This window comes from Saimiri boliviensis, chromosome 8, assembly GCF_048565385.1.
Source record: "Saimiri boliviensis isolate mSaiBol1 chromosome 8, mSaiBol1.pri, whole genome shotgun sequence".
In the NCBI taxonomy this organism is placed as follows: Eukaryota; Metazoa; Chordata; class Mammalia; order Primates; family Cebidae; genus Saimiri; species Saimiri boliviensis.
The window spans coordinates 36868950-36884761 of record NC_133456.1 but is presented as its reverse complement, the minus strand read 5'-3'; the positions used below and the strand labels follow the sequence as shown (position 1 = coordinate 36884761).

Genomic DNA, 15812 nt, shown 5'->3' with positions numbered 1-15812 from the left:
ACCACACACTGGTGGAATGTTTCTGAAGTTAAAGAGACTAACAAGTCAAGGGCACTATTTTTAAATGCCCCAAATCTGTTAGTTCTAAATAGGAACAGAATATTTTACCTTAAAGAAATTAGGCTTTTAAATTAATCTATGGTAAGAATGACATTTGAAAGTTTAAAAAAAAAATCCTCTTGAATGCAAGAAGAGCATCCAAAAATTTTAACAGCTTAAAATAAACCTTTTTCCTGTCTTCTCTCAAGCAATCTCCAAATGGACAGATTTCTGTGAATCTTTCCTAAAAACAATTTTCTTCTAAGTGTAGGCTCAAATCAGGACAAACTACAATCCAAATATATTTGGAGAAAAGTATAATCAATTTAAACAACAGGTTGGAACAGAGAAGACTTACACATCTTAATGGAAAAATCAAAGTGACTTTCTAAACAGCTGGAGATCAGGTTTCCCCTCCTCGTTTTTTCTTCCAACTGAGCTCACATCCACTGGCTTCCTCAGGGCCACCAAGGAGATGTATGGTGACACCATACTCATGCTCTTCCTTAAACGTACTTCATGCCAATGCTTGGACCTGGCCAGAGGATGCTCATGATAAAGCACAATATGAAGCCCAGTGCTTTTTCTATTCAGCAAAACATTTATTTTTGCCATAACAGAAGATTTCTGGGCCAAGGCAATTCTAGGTAATCCACACCCATAAGGTGTGGCACAAAGCCAGGTAATGAAGATTTGCATGTAGAAAATAGCCCTTTCACTACACGAACGGGCTGTTTTCCTGGTGGGAAGGGACAGTGTGCACATGCCTGTGGGCACTGTGCCATGCTACTTTCCAGTTCTGTCTTTACTATTACGCTGGAGGCTGCCAGGCAAGAAGGTCCAAAGATGTGACTATTAGGACAGTCCTCAGGACACAATCCCTGCTCCTGCCCCCTGGTTTCTCTATAGAAGCCGCAACTTTGTTCAAATCTCATGGGCCACAGAGATTTGGCTCACGTTACTTCCCTTTTCATTTTCTAGTGACAGCTAGATGGTCTTAGTCCAACCTTAGGTAGTATAAGCTCTCTTCACCCCAACCCTGCCCCAGGTCATTTCCCTCTATTCAAAGACTATCATGACGAAGCAAGTAGAGAATGGAATCTCCTGGACCGATTTGTCTCTTGCCTTCTTTGCAGAATTTTACATTTGTTCTGTTAGAAAACTAACAATAAAAGATTTAGAATCTTATTTCCTAATTAATCATTTTTGTCTTTGTGGACAGAATTTTCTTTTTCTTTTTTTTTTTTCGAGACAGAGTTTCGCTCGTTACCCAGCCTGGAGTGCAATGGCGCGATCTCGGCTCATCGCGACCTCCGCCTCCTGGGCTCAGGCAATTCTCCTGCCTCAGCCTCCTGAGTAGCTGGGATTACAGGCACGTGCCACCATGCCCAGCTAATTTTTTTGTATTTTTAGTAGAGACGGGGTTTCACCATGTTGACCAGGATGGTCTTGATCTCTTGACCTCGTGATCCACCCGCCTTAGCCTCCCAAAGTGCTGGGATTACAGGCTTGAGCCACCGTGCCCGGCAGAATTTTATTTTTCAAATAAAACTTTGCGGGTCTTATGTTACTCATTTTTTTGAGTTATATATAATAACTCAGTTATTTGCATGTTACCAGACATCGTGTACGGAGATCAGTTCAGAAGAGTTGTTGGGTATCTTAAGACTAAAAGGAATATTCTTTTGGATTCGACTCCAAAGTCATTTCATTCCTTTCCATTGTCAACACACATGTTTCTTTTTCTCTGAAGTATTGGGTTACATTTCAGAAAGAGAAAAAAATCTCCTAAACGTGATTTATCAACTTGCTTAAAATAGAATTAGAAGAAGTGACTCCCAGATTAGTGGGAAGATGGCAAAAATAAACAGCAAAGAAGTGATTTCAATAGCGACGATCGCATTAAGCTGCCCATTTCCAAATTTAGCCCTTAGGCAGTTTTTTTAATTAAAAAATATTTTTAACCTGGATTCTCATTGGCTATGTGAAGTCTGGGTGGCTTCTGAATTCTTGGAAGCCATTCTCTTTTCTTCTGTAAATTTATGCTATCCTTTAACCACTTCAAAATAAATTAAAAACTGGAAAGACAGAAATTCAGCCAAGCTACATGAGACTCCAATAACGAATGCAAATCTGACTTGTGTTATGTAATTTCAAAATGGATGTTTCCTCGTGTCTGACTGGCCTTCTGAGGTCCATGTTTGGCTGTTCAATTTAGTAATTGTGGAAGTGCCGTTATCCAGATCAAGAATAAATAGACATCGGTAACAAAACTTCTTTTTCCGAGTTAACATTAGGAAAAGAACGTGGTTTATGTAATTAATCAGCCTTTTAAGGTCAAATGGCTTGTCACCTGGCTTTTAAATATACTCTAGCTTTTAAAATATATAGATGTTGGCTGAATGAAAATGGTGGCACGTTACTTTTGGCTGCTTTAGAAGACCAAATGCAAACAGCTTGCTCTGAAAGTAAAAAAGCCAGAACCCAGGGGAGAAGCATTATTCCAAGCACTGCGAAGACACCATCACCTTAGTGGTGTACTCACAATCAGATGACCCGGTGTGAGCGTGAGAGTTTGTCAGTGAATGTGTTGAGTGGATGAGGGCTGGGTCTGGAGACAAAACAGCTTCAAAGTTCAGGCAGGGAAGGCCCGGCTTGGCGCTGGATCCACCCGGCTGAGTAATCTCATTCTCCTCAGATGCCTTCTGGTTTTCAGCTGTCTTGGGTTTCTTCCTGAAAATAAACAAAGGGCCCTTTGAAGGAACTGACTGCATATTTGGGAAAAGGCATTTTTAGAATCTGTTAAAGATAACTTGATTTTTTTTTCTGAAGGGGGATGGGAGGGAGTCCAGTATGTCCCTTGTTTTAAAACAAGCTGATTCTTGTTTTTTTTTCCCTCCAGTAATGGCCTAACTGGGAACACATGAAAGCATATGGGCCAAGAAAACAGCACCACATTTGGACTCTGTTGGCTGCATAAAAAGACCCTGTCCCAGAACTTTAGACAGCTTGAGCTACGTATGGCTGACATTATCCAAGAAAGCATCCCTCTTCCCCCCTTAGGAGTTTTAACATGGTCTGGAAAAATACTAGTGGAAGTTTTACCGTTCTAGCATTTGTCAGGAAGCTTAGAGACGGGACTCGTGGAGTAATGGGAGGAGCACTGTACTGGGAGTCAGGAGACTTGAGCTACGGTACTAGCTGTGCCTCTAACTTGCTGTGTGGCCTTGGGCACCTCACTTCACTTCTCTGGGCTTCAGTTTCCTCATCTGTAAAATAAAGGGCTTGGATTAGAAGGCCTTAAAGGTTCCTTCCAACTTTAAATTTCTACTCATGGAATACATTATGGAACATTCAACTTTCTTGCTCTTATTTAGATTTTATTTTAAATCAATAAAATTTCAAATCACAATTTAAATTTGCAGGCAGTACAGATGAGGGAGTAGTGATGGAGGCTTCTGAGAGTAGCAGATGAAAAGTCAAAGAAAAGCTTAGATTCTAGTAGCTAAGGAGGGAAGGTGATATGCAGAGATTTCCCTACTCCAACTCTACTCATCCTACACCTAAGATTTTTGATTTAGTGCATCCTCCTGGAGTTGAGGGTGTGATCGTGATTCTGTGTTTGAGATGTGAGGAAGAGATGGCTGAAGGGAATTAGAAAGTAGTTGTTACTATTGTTATACGAGGTCAGAATAGGAAGTAAAACAGCACAGCTATCAGTCAGCTCAGGTCTCCTCTCCCAAAGATAATGCAACTGATATGAAATTAGCAAACACTTAGCTTATACTACACATACCCTAGACCCCAGTCAAACTGGATTCTTAGTAATAGTTTCTGAACATTTCCCCAGTTCCCTTGGATTTGTGTCTTTTTCTCTCATGATGTGGATAGTGACCAGAAAAAGCATTTCTTTTATTTGTAGAAAACTATGTGTGGTACAGAATTTGTTGTAAGTAGATTTGTTCCATGTTTCCCTTGTTTCTGTGAGCATGGTAATGGACTTGTTATGCAGAATATTTTGTATTTAAATTTGTTGTACTGGGTAGTTAAATCTGCCCTCGCAGAATATGGTGTTATGATTAGTATGCTGTGTTTTCAGTCCAACAGGTTGTGAAATAAAATCTGTTTCTTCAGAGGGCAGGAGGCAGAGATGGCATGGTAAAGATTAGAATAGAGGAGGGTTTCAGACATCTTTTTCAGTATGGAGGAAGGCAATATAAGAGAAGCAACAAATTGTAAGACTTGTCAATTGTTTGTTGAATGGTGATTATGAGAGCAACTCCAAATTTTGAGTGTCTACATAGACCCCCAAGAAGCTGGTATTCTGGTTTTCAGTTTAAAGATGAAGCCAAGATCAAAGTTGCTAAAGCCCAACTCCTTTATTAAAACCAGTGCTTTCTCTAAGGTCATATCTCTCTCACTGTTATCTATCACCAGGTTAGAAAACTCAAGGTCACTATACACCGTCCTCTGCCTTAAAGCCAATTCATCAATAAGTTCTTATAGTTCTGCTTCCTTCGTATTTTTTTTTTTTCACATCTGTGTTTCCATTCCAGTTTCACTGAAATCACCTTACTGCTTTTTATCTAGCTGATTGTTTACTAACTGGCTCTCCATCCTCCTTCACTCCTTGGGTCTGGCTTCTTTGCACTCACTAAATCTAAGATGACTACATTAGCCTGACACTCAAGGTCGCCTCCGTGTCTCCTGTAACTTTTCTCATGTGTCCTATATATTGGCCATACTGAACTCTCAAGTTTCTTGAATAACCCCCTAGAACATCCTGGGAATCCACATTCTTGGCTCTACAGCTTTGCTCAAGTTTTCTCTTGCTTTGAATATCCCGTATTTCATCTCTGCCCTGTTGCAATCATACTTATCCTTCAAACTTATTAAATAGTATCTTCATCTGATAACTGTCTTGATTCCTCTCTACCAGATAGGACTTCACTCCTCACATTGAATTTCTCCCTAGGTCTTTCTCTGAAATGCCTAAGCTCTTTTTTTTCCCTAATCTTATTTCACTCACTAAATTTTATTTCAATAATGGCAGTTTATGTGCCTATCCCTCTTAGGAGACTGTAAGCTCTCTGAAGGTAAGGAAAGGTCTTAATTATTTTTGTATTCCTGTGTTCATCTATTCTTTTTTCTTCCTTCTCTTCTGTCATTCATTCATTTATATATTCATTTTACAAATATTTATGATGTAACCATGATGTGCCAACATGGACTAAAGAATAAAACAGGACTGATTCCTTCCTTCCCAGAGTTTACTGCCTCATCTATACTATTAAGCAGTGTAGCTTAGACAAAGCTGACATTCAATAATTGATTGTGGATGGAATGAAATGAAGCTGACAAAGTGTATTTTAAGAATAGTCATAGTCTGAATCCCAATTAAGTTTCCTACTTTTTATGCAGCAAGGTAGCAAAACTACCTTGACTGGCTGCTTTTGCTTTAACTCTGTGAAGGGGATTTAATAAGAGCAGGACTGTTTTGTTCAGTAAGGCTAGGCTAGCCATCATGATTCATTTAAATATAGGGGCAAAACAGTAATGACATATATCAACTTGCAGAAAAAATGTTTATTTTTGGCATTCACAGGCAGCGCCTAGGATACTTTCAGATGTGTGTTTCAGAAAATTAGGGAAGCTTTCTTTTAAACATAAGGACATAGCCAACAAACCACTAATATTACTCTTTTATTTTTAACACTGCAAAAATTTATATTATTCTTCCTATCAATGCCCTTGTTTCCTTCCCTAGATTTGCTCTTGTTTCCTACCTGGCATCTTGTGCCACACACTCCTGTTGCCTCAGTGATCACTTTGGGAGAATATTCATAGCAGAGAGGCATTGGAGCTACCTCTATAAACAAGAAATGTTAAAAACTCAAACTTTTTGGCTTACCCCTCATTTGTCTCATATCACTTTACTTACTCTTATACCACTGGGCTGTTTCCCAACTGTGCAGATATCAGAGAACTGCTCACCATCCTCAGAAGCAATTTATTTCCTATCTCACCCTCTCTAATAGTTCTTCTGACCCCTTTTTCTGGACTGAGAAGCCCTAAAACGTAGCACCCGTTTATGTCTAGACATGACAGGTGCTGTGAACTGACCCCATTTTTGCAGTTCATAGTTTATTACGGAGGAAAGAATAAACTCTGTCATAATTGATTGAAAATACATTTTGGGGCTGTATAAAAAGAATTATAAACATGGCACATCTGAGGGCAAGTCTTTTCAAGCCTCTGTGGCGATGCACTATTCACTGGAGCCTTTAGAGGGCAGCAGCACACTGGCTGACTCCAGCAGATTTCAGAAAGGCAAACTCCCGACCAGAACCTTCCTCCTGGTCATCATGCCAAAGGTTGATTTGCCAGGCTCTGTCCTCTCAGTCTCTTTCTTTTCAATTCTCTGGTCTCTCAGTCTCTTTCTTTTCAATTCTCATTCTCTCTCTCTCTCTCCCCTCTCTCTCTGTCTGTCTCTCTCTCTCTCCCCCCCGACTTCCTCCTCCTTCCCTCCCCCATTTTCTCTGTTAAAATTATACACTCTGATGAAGTCGCCCCTCAACCGGAAAATGAAAGCTCCAATGAAAAAGTTAGACAAGCCAACAACAACAAAGAAAGAAACCAGGGAAAAGGGGAAAGGGGGCTGGTGAGAGGGAAGAACTTAAGAATAAGAAAAGGGCAGATGTTTCGTAAATATATGCAAAGCAAAACTGGGTGTACCCTGAACACTTCCACAGAGAAACAGACCAATCATTGTGCACTTCCTCCCGCCACACTGGTGGAGCTCTGCATTCAAAAAAGAAAAAAAAGAAAAAAAAAAAAAAAAAAAAAAAAAAGCGTGGCCACAGGCACCCGCCTTTCAACGGCCAGTTCTGACATTCTGACTGAACATCTCCCAGTTGTCCAAGGAGAACAAAAACATTTTCATCTCCTCACTGCAAACATTTCTGTCATGAGAAAAGGCTGCTTCAAGAATTGGGAGGGTGTTCTAAGGAGACTGGCGGCCGAGTTAGCCCAGCAGAGCCGGCCGGTTTTTAACTCTCATTGTGCTGGCTCCGGGAAGAAGTTTTAGGCTGAAACATAGCAGTGAGTAAGGCTGTTGAGGATGTTGGCTCTTTCCTAACTAGACCATATTGTATGTGGAAAGAAATATGCATTAAAACATATTGATGATATGGTAGGTATTAAGCATGTTAAATGCATGGAAATTAACCAGATCGGCGGCATTTGATGTATATATTTCACACTCTTTTGCACATATTGCACACATACAGTGATGGCAATGCTTTCTGCAACATATGGAAAAATAAATATTTTATCTGTGCGAGCTTTTAGCAGTCTCCAGGGTGTTGAGAGGAGAGTGCTCGCTTCTTTCACCCTATCTCAGTTTTCTCTTTTCTCTGGGCTCTCACCCTCTCTTGCAGGTTAACGTGCCTTTTACTTATCAGCTTGGTCTTTCCCTATCTGATAAGTAATGTCTCTATTACTTTTCAGATAGAAAAGAATTAGTTGGAACCCCCTTTTGATAAATAATTACTAAGTCATTGGCTCATGATAATTTAGACCAGTGATGCCTCCCCAAATCTTTCTGGAGTCATAACCATTTCCCTAATCTTTTCTCCAATAACACATACAATAGGCTTAGTATCTGTGCAGAGGAGAAAAGGTAGGTGGTAACAAACCACCCCAACAAGAGTAGCAGAACTGAGCTGCACTACTGTGCCTTAGGTAGATTACGCTGCATCTCTGAGCCTCATTTTCCTCATCTGTAAAATGGGAATAATAATACCTACCACTTAAGAGTTAATGTGAGGAACAAATGAGATTAGCCACGTAAAGTGATTAGCCTTGTGCTGGTACATGGTAAGGGCTCAATAATGGTAGCTCCTCTCATAGGGGTTGTTAGTTCTGTGACTTTCATCAGGTTAGCTTAAGAAGACATATCCTTCATCTCAGGAATCTGTTTAGGTTTCTAGATTTGGGGCAGGGGCAAATGGATTGTTATTGTAGCAAAGGCAGAAACAATGTTAGGACAAGCAATCTCTTCCTCAACACTTGATCTCACTGTAGACTTCCTGACATCTCCTTTCTGCTCATATGTTTGTCACTGCTGTGGCTACACTACACCATGAGCTCCTTGAAGCTGAGGGTTGAGCAGGCTGCATTTGGCCTGTAGTAGCCCATCAAGCCTGAGCACTATGGTCTATTCATTGAGACCAACCTATGGCATTCTGGTTTACTGTGTTTTCTTACAATTTATCATTTCTCTACTTGGTCTGATGTCCTCACGTCAATTTAGGATGTTTTTGTGATTAAACACATTTTATTTTCTCAATCTTATTTTTTTAACCTTGGCAGGGCTGATTTATAATGTTTTTTCAGTAAAATTTCCTCCTAACTGTATCATTCAGGATCCTGGCAAAAATAGGTGGCACATGCAAAGTTTTTAGCTAAAGAGGGTTTAATAAAAACTGTATTTGGAGGTGCAGATGAGGTTAAGGGACCTCAAGGGAGATAGCACCAGATACTAGCAAGAGTGGAGACCGCCAGGTACTAGCAACAGTGGAAAGCTGTAAACCATTTAACTGAAGGGGCAAGTAAAAGGGTGATGATTTCTGAGTCCAGTCAGAATTGGAGTTGGGAAGGAGGGATGGACTAATACAGTCCCTGATCTCTCTCTTCTCCCACTTTCACATCTCCTGCTGATATTTCCTTTTGGCCAAATTCAAAGGGTAGCCCAAGGACAAGAGAGTCTGGGTAATGTAGTCCAGAAAGCCAGCCTTCTCGGTCACATAGCAGGGCAAAGAATGGTTCTGGGGGTTTTTTTTTGGGTTGGAATGGGGTGGGAAGACTAATCAACATATGTGTTCTTTCTCTCTTATATTCTCAATTATAGTTTCTGGAAGGAAGGACAGAGCAAAATAAAACTAGTTCTCTCTTAGTTTCCATAAACCTATTATGTCGAATTGCCATTCATAGAGCAATGTAAGTGAATATAAGTTCAGTTGAGCAGGGATTTTTATTTGTTTTGCTTGCTGCCATGTCCCTAGTTCCTAGAACAGTGTCTGGCACATAGTAAATGCTCAGCAAAATTTAAATGAGAAAGTAAATATACTCAACTCTGCCATGATAGACATTTTATATATATGCCATCTCATTTAATTATCACAACAATCTGGTTAAGTAGGCAGGGTCACTGGGCATGACTGTGCAGGTGGAATGGGGGTGGGTACGTGTTAAAATTTAATATGTGCCTCCCCAACCCACTTCCAAGTCTTGAGACCAGGCCCAGAGTGTTGTCAACCCATCAGAAGAGATACACTTCTGCAAATGGTTCACATTTTAATTTTTATCCTCCTTGTTGATTTTTGCACCTAGCAAGTCTTTGTCAGTTTTATTATTTTTTTTCTTTTATGCTTTAGAAAGCCAAGTTTCTGAATAGCAGAGACTGCAAAGATTATAACCCAATCTGTCCATTCTCTAGGGCCCATGAGAAGTAAAAGCAGGCACTGGCATCCTGCACAGATGGAATACTTCCTATGACAGAAACAGATGCTAACTTGTGGACTTCTCTGTAATTTGTAGGCAACATCAGGTCCTGATTTCTAGGTCTGGATCTGGGTTCTCTGCAGCACAGGAGGTAAGAGTGATAAGGACTCTTTTCTCTCTTAAAGGATATAGAAACTTTGAAACATACCTGCATCATAGTAAGGCTATGTTACTTGTATCACTGTAGTTACTCTGTGATGAAGAAAAACGCAAAAAACTATCCAGATGTGAGAATTTCTAAGGTACTTCTTGCACTAGAACTTACGATGAATGAAGGTATATACAAGTAAGTTCCCTGTGTGGGTGTGGACTGAAGAAACTATTTTTGATCTTCTGTCATGTCTCTAGACCCCAATACCTCAATCATTTTGTACTACAGCACACATTCCCTTCCTGGAAGGGGAGGCCTATCAACTACACATCAGCTAACATCAGTTATGATTCAGTTGACTGAAAGCATTAAAGGTAAAAAAGCAACACAAAATAAAACAAAACTCTGACTTCATCCCTTTGGGTTTGATTTATACCAGAATGTCTAAAGACATAGAAATATGAATGTAAATATCCTACCTGAAGCCTAAGAGGGATGTTAGTTTCCCAGGTTTAGCGTTTCCCAGTAACATAGAAGTCTGTAAAAACACCATCCCATAACCTGCCTCACAACATATAGTAAAACTTATGAATATAGCAACTCGAATGAGTTTTTGTTTTAAAATGTATAATTAAGTTATTTTGCATGAAGAACTTCTAAATAATTCAAATGTCTGGCTTTTCCAGTGGAAAATAGCATATATTCATCTGTTATTTTAGCAATGATTAATGAATACTTGGTAACAATCTTTCATCAGTATTTTTCGTAGGTATCATATCTCCTACCCCAAATTATTTCTGTACCTTTCCTTGCAAGGGCTGAGCTTCTCCTACATAAATGCCTTTCATGGCAGGAACTAAACCAACTACAGACCCATACATTCAGAGAGCAGAGCTGAGCTGGATACAGTGGCTTAGAGATGTGGTAGAAGGAGCCCAGAGCTCCAAGGGGAGGGCGGCAAGGAGACAACAGCATGGGTTGCAGCTCAGACAACAGGTAAATCAAAGCAAGCAAAGCTGGCTCACAGATTTGATCAGGGTGGCATGAAAATGACAAGCTACCGTGAGATTCAACAGAGTGGCAGAGAAGGATGATGAGAAGGAAACAGATCAGGAGGAGCTGCCACCACTGTAGGCAAAGGCACAGATGACCAAGCAGAACAGTACCAGTCCTTGCAAGGTGTGCTCAGATCTAGCTCGGCACAGCCATCTGGCCAGGAGGGAATGCTGCTGCACATTGCGTGCACTGCAGCCGGGAAGTTGAGAACTGCTGTGGGCACCTCAGGACTGAGTGGTTACCCTGATGATCAAGAAATGAAGCCATCTAAAATTTCGCCTGCTCTCATAATTGTGTGTGTGTGTGTGTGTGTGTGTGTGTGTGTGTGTGTTTAATTAAACAAAGTGAACTAAGAAGCATTTTATTGGAGACATAATGTACTCACAGTAGTTTCAGAATAAACGGTGTCACTCTTCAGGTAAATCACTCCAAGGCTTGGGCCTAGTGCAGATGTTCATTGGGGCAGGGAACAGAGAGTGGCTGTATCTAGATCAGACAAAAAAACAAAAATAAGATTGTTACATGAACAGGTGATGGTGATGACAATTATTTATTTTGATCGTAAAGAACTTTGGGACTTGATGAGAGGTTGGTTGGTTGGTTCTACATCTTTGCACCAGAGGATGGCGAGTTAGGGAAGGAGGAATGGAGAGGATTTTGTCCAGGCTCCATTTTCCGTGCTTTCACCTAACTGTGCAGCCTGAGACATCAACAGTACCTTGTCAGTGAGGGTGGAGCTGATTTTCAGGTTCTGACTTAGAAGCTGAGTTGTGGGTGAAAGTGGGGGAAGGAGGTAGAAACAGTGTCCTTTAACCTTGCCACAGTTGATTCTTCTCATAGCCTTTTCTCTTTTTTATCATTTATTATGTTTATTTATTTTTGATTCACACTTTAAAATTGCATATATTTGTAGTATAAAATATGATGTTTTGATACATGTATACACGATGGAATGGCTAAATCAAACTAATTAAAATATGTATTACCTCACATATTAATTATTTTTTCATGGTGAGAGCACTTAAAACCTACAGTTATTTTCAATATACACTACATTCTTATAAACAATAGTCACGAGGATGTACAGTACAACTCTGGAGCTATTCGTCCTGTCTGAGATTTTATGTCCTTTGACTGATGTCTCCCCAGCCTCTGCCAGTCACCGTTCTAATCTTTGCTTCTATAAATTAAGCTTTTTTTGATTCCCTTTATTAGTGATATCATGTGGTATTTGTCTTTCTGTACCTGGCTTTTCTGGAACATAAAAAAAAAAATCATATTTTTTTTCCATATATCACGGATGACCTCTAGATTCATCCATGTTGCTGCAAATGACAAGATTTCCTTCTTTTTAAAGGCTGAATAGTGTTCCATTTTGTACTTTTACCACATTTCTGATATACTTCATTCCACTTCAGCCTCTCTCTCTCTCTCTCTCTCTCTCTCTCTCTCTCTCTCTTGCTTAGTTCTTACCTAGTCTAGTGACACTCATTGATCTGGGCATGTTCTGAGCATTTCCGCTGTCCTTCACTGCAAAGGCTCCATTTTCTCCCATAGCCTCTAACCCTGAGGAGTTCAGCTTGAGGGACTATGGAACTATTACCTGTTCTAGAGCCTCAAACCCAGTGGTCTTTTTCTGGGCCTCACCCCTTTGGCCACATTAGGCTCCAGTGACCATGACCCACTTCATTCCTGAAATCCACCTCACTCTGCACTGGGACACTGAACTACCCTGATTTTTTCCCTACATCTCAGTCTGCTATTCTGCCTTCTTCACTGGCTTATTTTCTTTCTTTTGTTCCCTAAATGTAGACATTCCTCTAGATTCTCTCCTCAGGCTTTGTCTACCCCAGCCCTCCCTGACTTCAACAATCTCTTCTCCATAGAGAGCATTCACATTGCTATCTTTAGTTCTAGCTTTTCTACAGAGCTGCACACCCACATTCTAAATAACAGCTGGTTGTTGGTTCATTCATTCCTTTGTCCATTCATTCAGTATTTATTTAGCATCTACTAGGCACCTGGATGAATAAGACAGGGCCTCTAACTTTGACAAGCTCACATCTCCATCAAATACTACACAGGCTTTTCTAATTCAGAAAGTTTAGAACTGAATTCACTGACATTCCCTTAAAATCTGTTCCTTCTCTAGATGTCCTATTTCCTGCCATTGGTATTCTCTTCATCCAGTTACATGGGCCTACAATTGGGGAGTCATCTTTAATTCTTCTGTTTTTTGCTTCCTATATCCAATTAGTTGCCAAATCCTGTGGTTTTTACTCTGATTGTGATTCCTGAATCAACACTTGTTTTTTACACGAACCTCTATTTCTCCCTTTGCGACCTACTGCGAGGACATCTATGAAAGGCTCTTGACTGGCTTCACTTTTTCTAGTTTTTCTTTACTTCTTGTCCATCCTTCACACAAACATTACATTAATTTTTCTAAAGTGCTCTTCAAAACACATCACTTCTTTGCTTACAGTTCTCCTTGCTTATTGGATTAAATTCAAACTTCTCAGTTTGGTAGTCAAAGCTGCTAAATGTAGCCCAGTCTAGTTTCTCTCTCTTATCTCTACATTCAATTCTACACTCCAGCAAAGTCCTACTCTTTCCCACCATGTTCATGGTATTTCTTCCCTTCTTTCAGTGTCTACATGTAGCTTCTTCAAGGGCCGTCCAAGTGCCACCTCATTTATGCAGCATTTCACAATGAAGAGTGCCCTTCTTAAATACTATGAGCACGTTTTGTACTACTCTCTTTGCATATTCTACCAATTCTAATGGTTCTTTGTGTGATTTGTCTTTCCCCTTCATAAGCTCTTTGAAAGCTGAGACAATTTTTACTCTGAGTACCCTAGAGTGAGTGGGCAATGCTTTCTTGCACTTAAGTTTGCACGAGGCTGATAATATGCTGAACTGAATTTAAAGGGAACAAAGACTCTTGCTAGAGTCATAGAAACTGGGACTAAATTGAAAGGACCTCAAAGCTCATCTACTTCAACCCCTCATTTTTCAGATGAAGAGATTAAGGGAACTGACTTGCTCAAGGTCACATCCTTGTTAGTGGCTGGGCAAGGATAACAGACCTAAAAGGCCACAGACTAATATTTATCAGTGCTTACTTGGCACCAATAGGCCCAACAGATCATCAACAATGACAAGACCAGACAGAGGGGGTTGGGGTGCATAGCCTGCAAAAATATATTGTGTTCCAAAAAATAACCATTTGCTTTATTTATCTGCTTCAACAAACCGAACTAATAAATATCTTTTATAGTTAAATAATGTCTAAAAATGAGGGTGGATTTAAAAAACAAGGAAGTAAACTTTTCTAATGTTACCAGCAGAAATAATTATGACAATACTGTCAACACCACTGGCGAAAAGGTGGGGATGGTTAATGGGCATGAAAAATAGAAAGAATGAATATGACCTACTGTTTGATAGCATAACAGGGTGACTAGAGGAATAATAATCATACATTTAAAAATAACTAAAAGAGGGCAATTGGATTGTTTGTAACACAAAAGATAAATGTTTAAGAGGATAGACACCACATTCTCCATGATGTAATTATTTCACATCGTGTGCCTATATGAAAACATCTCATGTACCCCAGAAATATATACACCTACTATGTATCCACAAAAATTAAAAATAAATAAAATTTTAAAAATACTGCTGGGGTGATAAACTCAGGCTGAAAATAAGAGTAAAGGAATATCTCATGCTTTGGAAAAGCTGTGTGTTCAGTTGGCGTTCTTGGTGAAAACATGCAGTAATTCTATGGTTACATTCATTACTTTATAGGAACAGACTATTGGCAATCTGCTATTATGCCATATTAGTACTTCTTTTTCCACCGAGCTTAGCTCAATACTCATTCTCTAGGTTTGTTTAAATGTTTACTTTTCTTTCCTTATATTACCAATTCACTTGTAGAATGCAAAGACAATTGCCTCTGAGTCTGTTCACATTTTCTTGCCTTGTCCTTCTCTTGTAGTAGAAGAAGCATTAGTTGTTTCTCCTCTTTATCTTTATCCTCAAAAAGAATATTTTTCTCTCACCCAAAGATGAAAAGCCCAACAAAACATGCTGTGGGAATAATAGTGTTTACCTAGGTGAGGAAAACAGACTTATCCAGGGAATCTCAGTAGTTATTACTTGGCCAGAAAAGCTCAGCTCTTAAATGTTAGCTCCAGTACCACAAGACTTCATCTGCATCTCCCAGGTGAGTGCTTGACTCACTGCTACTCACTAGAGGAAAACCTTGGTAGTATTAATCCAACTCCTTTTGGCCAGTTTGGTGGACTCCTTTTGGCTATGCATTGAGACATCCATTAAATAGCATCACCCCAGTAGCCACATAAACAGCAAACTGGGCTCAAGAGCTCTTCACTGTTCTTTCTAACCCATTATAAGGCTCGACCTATCAACACTTCACCAGACAGAACTTCCTTTTCTCCCCCGCTCCCCCTGCTCCCCTCACTGGCAATCACTCATCAATAGTACATTGCAGTGCAAAATTATCTGGCAAACTTACAAATCCTTTGTGTAATTACTTAAATGTACATTTTAAATATATCTAACATTTGATTTAAATTGTGTATTTTATAATTAATACAACCATAATATGTCTGTCCTTTAATTAAACGCTTCTTTCTCAGCCCCACATCCTGCTGCTATAATCCTACTTTCATTTTTTGGCAAATTGTCACCTAGCTCCATCTTGTTTCCCCTTTTGCCTTAGTACACACCTGAGCATCTATTAATCAGAACCACTGCACGGTGCATCATGTTTTATTGCTTAAAGGGTGGTTACACTCTAAAAACGTCTCAATGAGAATGACTTCATGGGGTTTCACATTTATTCTCTTTTAATGACTTTCATATCCAGTGTACTCAGTTTTCAAGTCAAAAGATAATTTTGAGGGGCTGCTGATGCCACAAATTTTCCCTAGAACCTGAAAATCCAGCTGTTTTCTCTGCCTCTTACATCATCACTGTAATAAAGAATCTGCTCTTGGAACCCAGCTGGCAAGTATCTTGATGGTGTCAG

General features: G+C 39.8%; 1 protein-coding gene across 27 annotated transcripts in view; it reads right to left on the bottom strand.

Moving 5' to 3' along the window:
• Nucleotides 1-15812, bottom strand: part of ZBTB20 (zinc finger and BTB domain containing 20) — a 790532-nt gene that overhangs the window by 40229 nt on the left and 734491 nt on the right. For 25 of the 27 annotated variants that reach the window (XM_074405337.1, XM_074405336.1, XM_074405331.1 and 22 more), the window contains 3 exons: nucleotides 11136-11236; nucleotides 3145-3308; nucleotides 2585-2772 (listed from right to left, as the gene is read on the bottom strand). In XM_074405337.1, the coding sequence (XP_074261438.1) occupies nucleotides 2585-2772; nucleotides 3145-3155 (199 nt within the window). In that variant the 5' untranslated portion in view covers nucleotides 3156-3308; nucleotides 11136-11236. Of the gene's footprint in view, nucleotides 1-2584; nucleotides 2773-3144; nucleotides 3309-11135; nucleotides 11237-15812 lie in introns of those variants that run through there. The other 2 variants (XM_074405356.1, XM_010345964.3) reach the window with 2 other exon arrangements.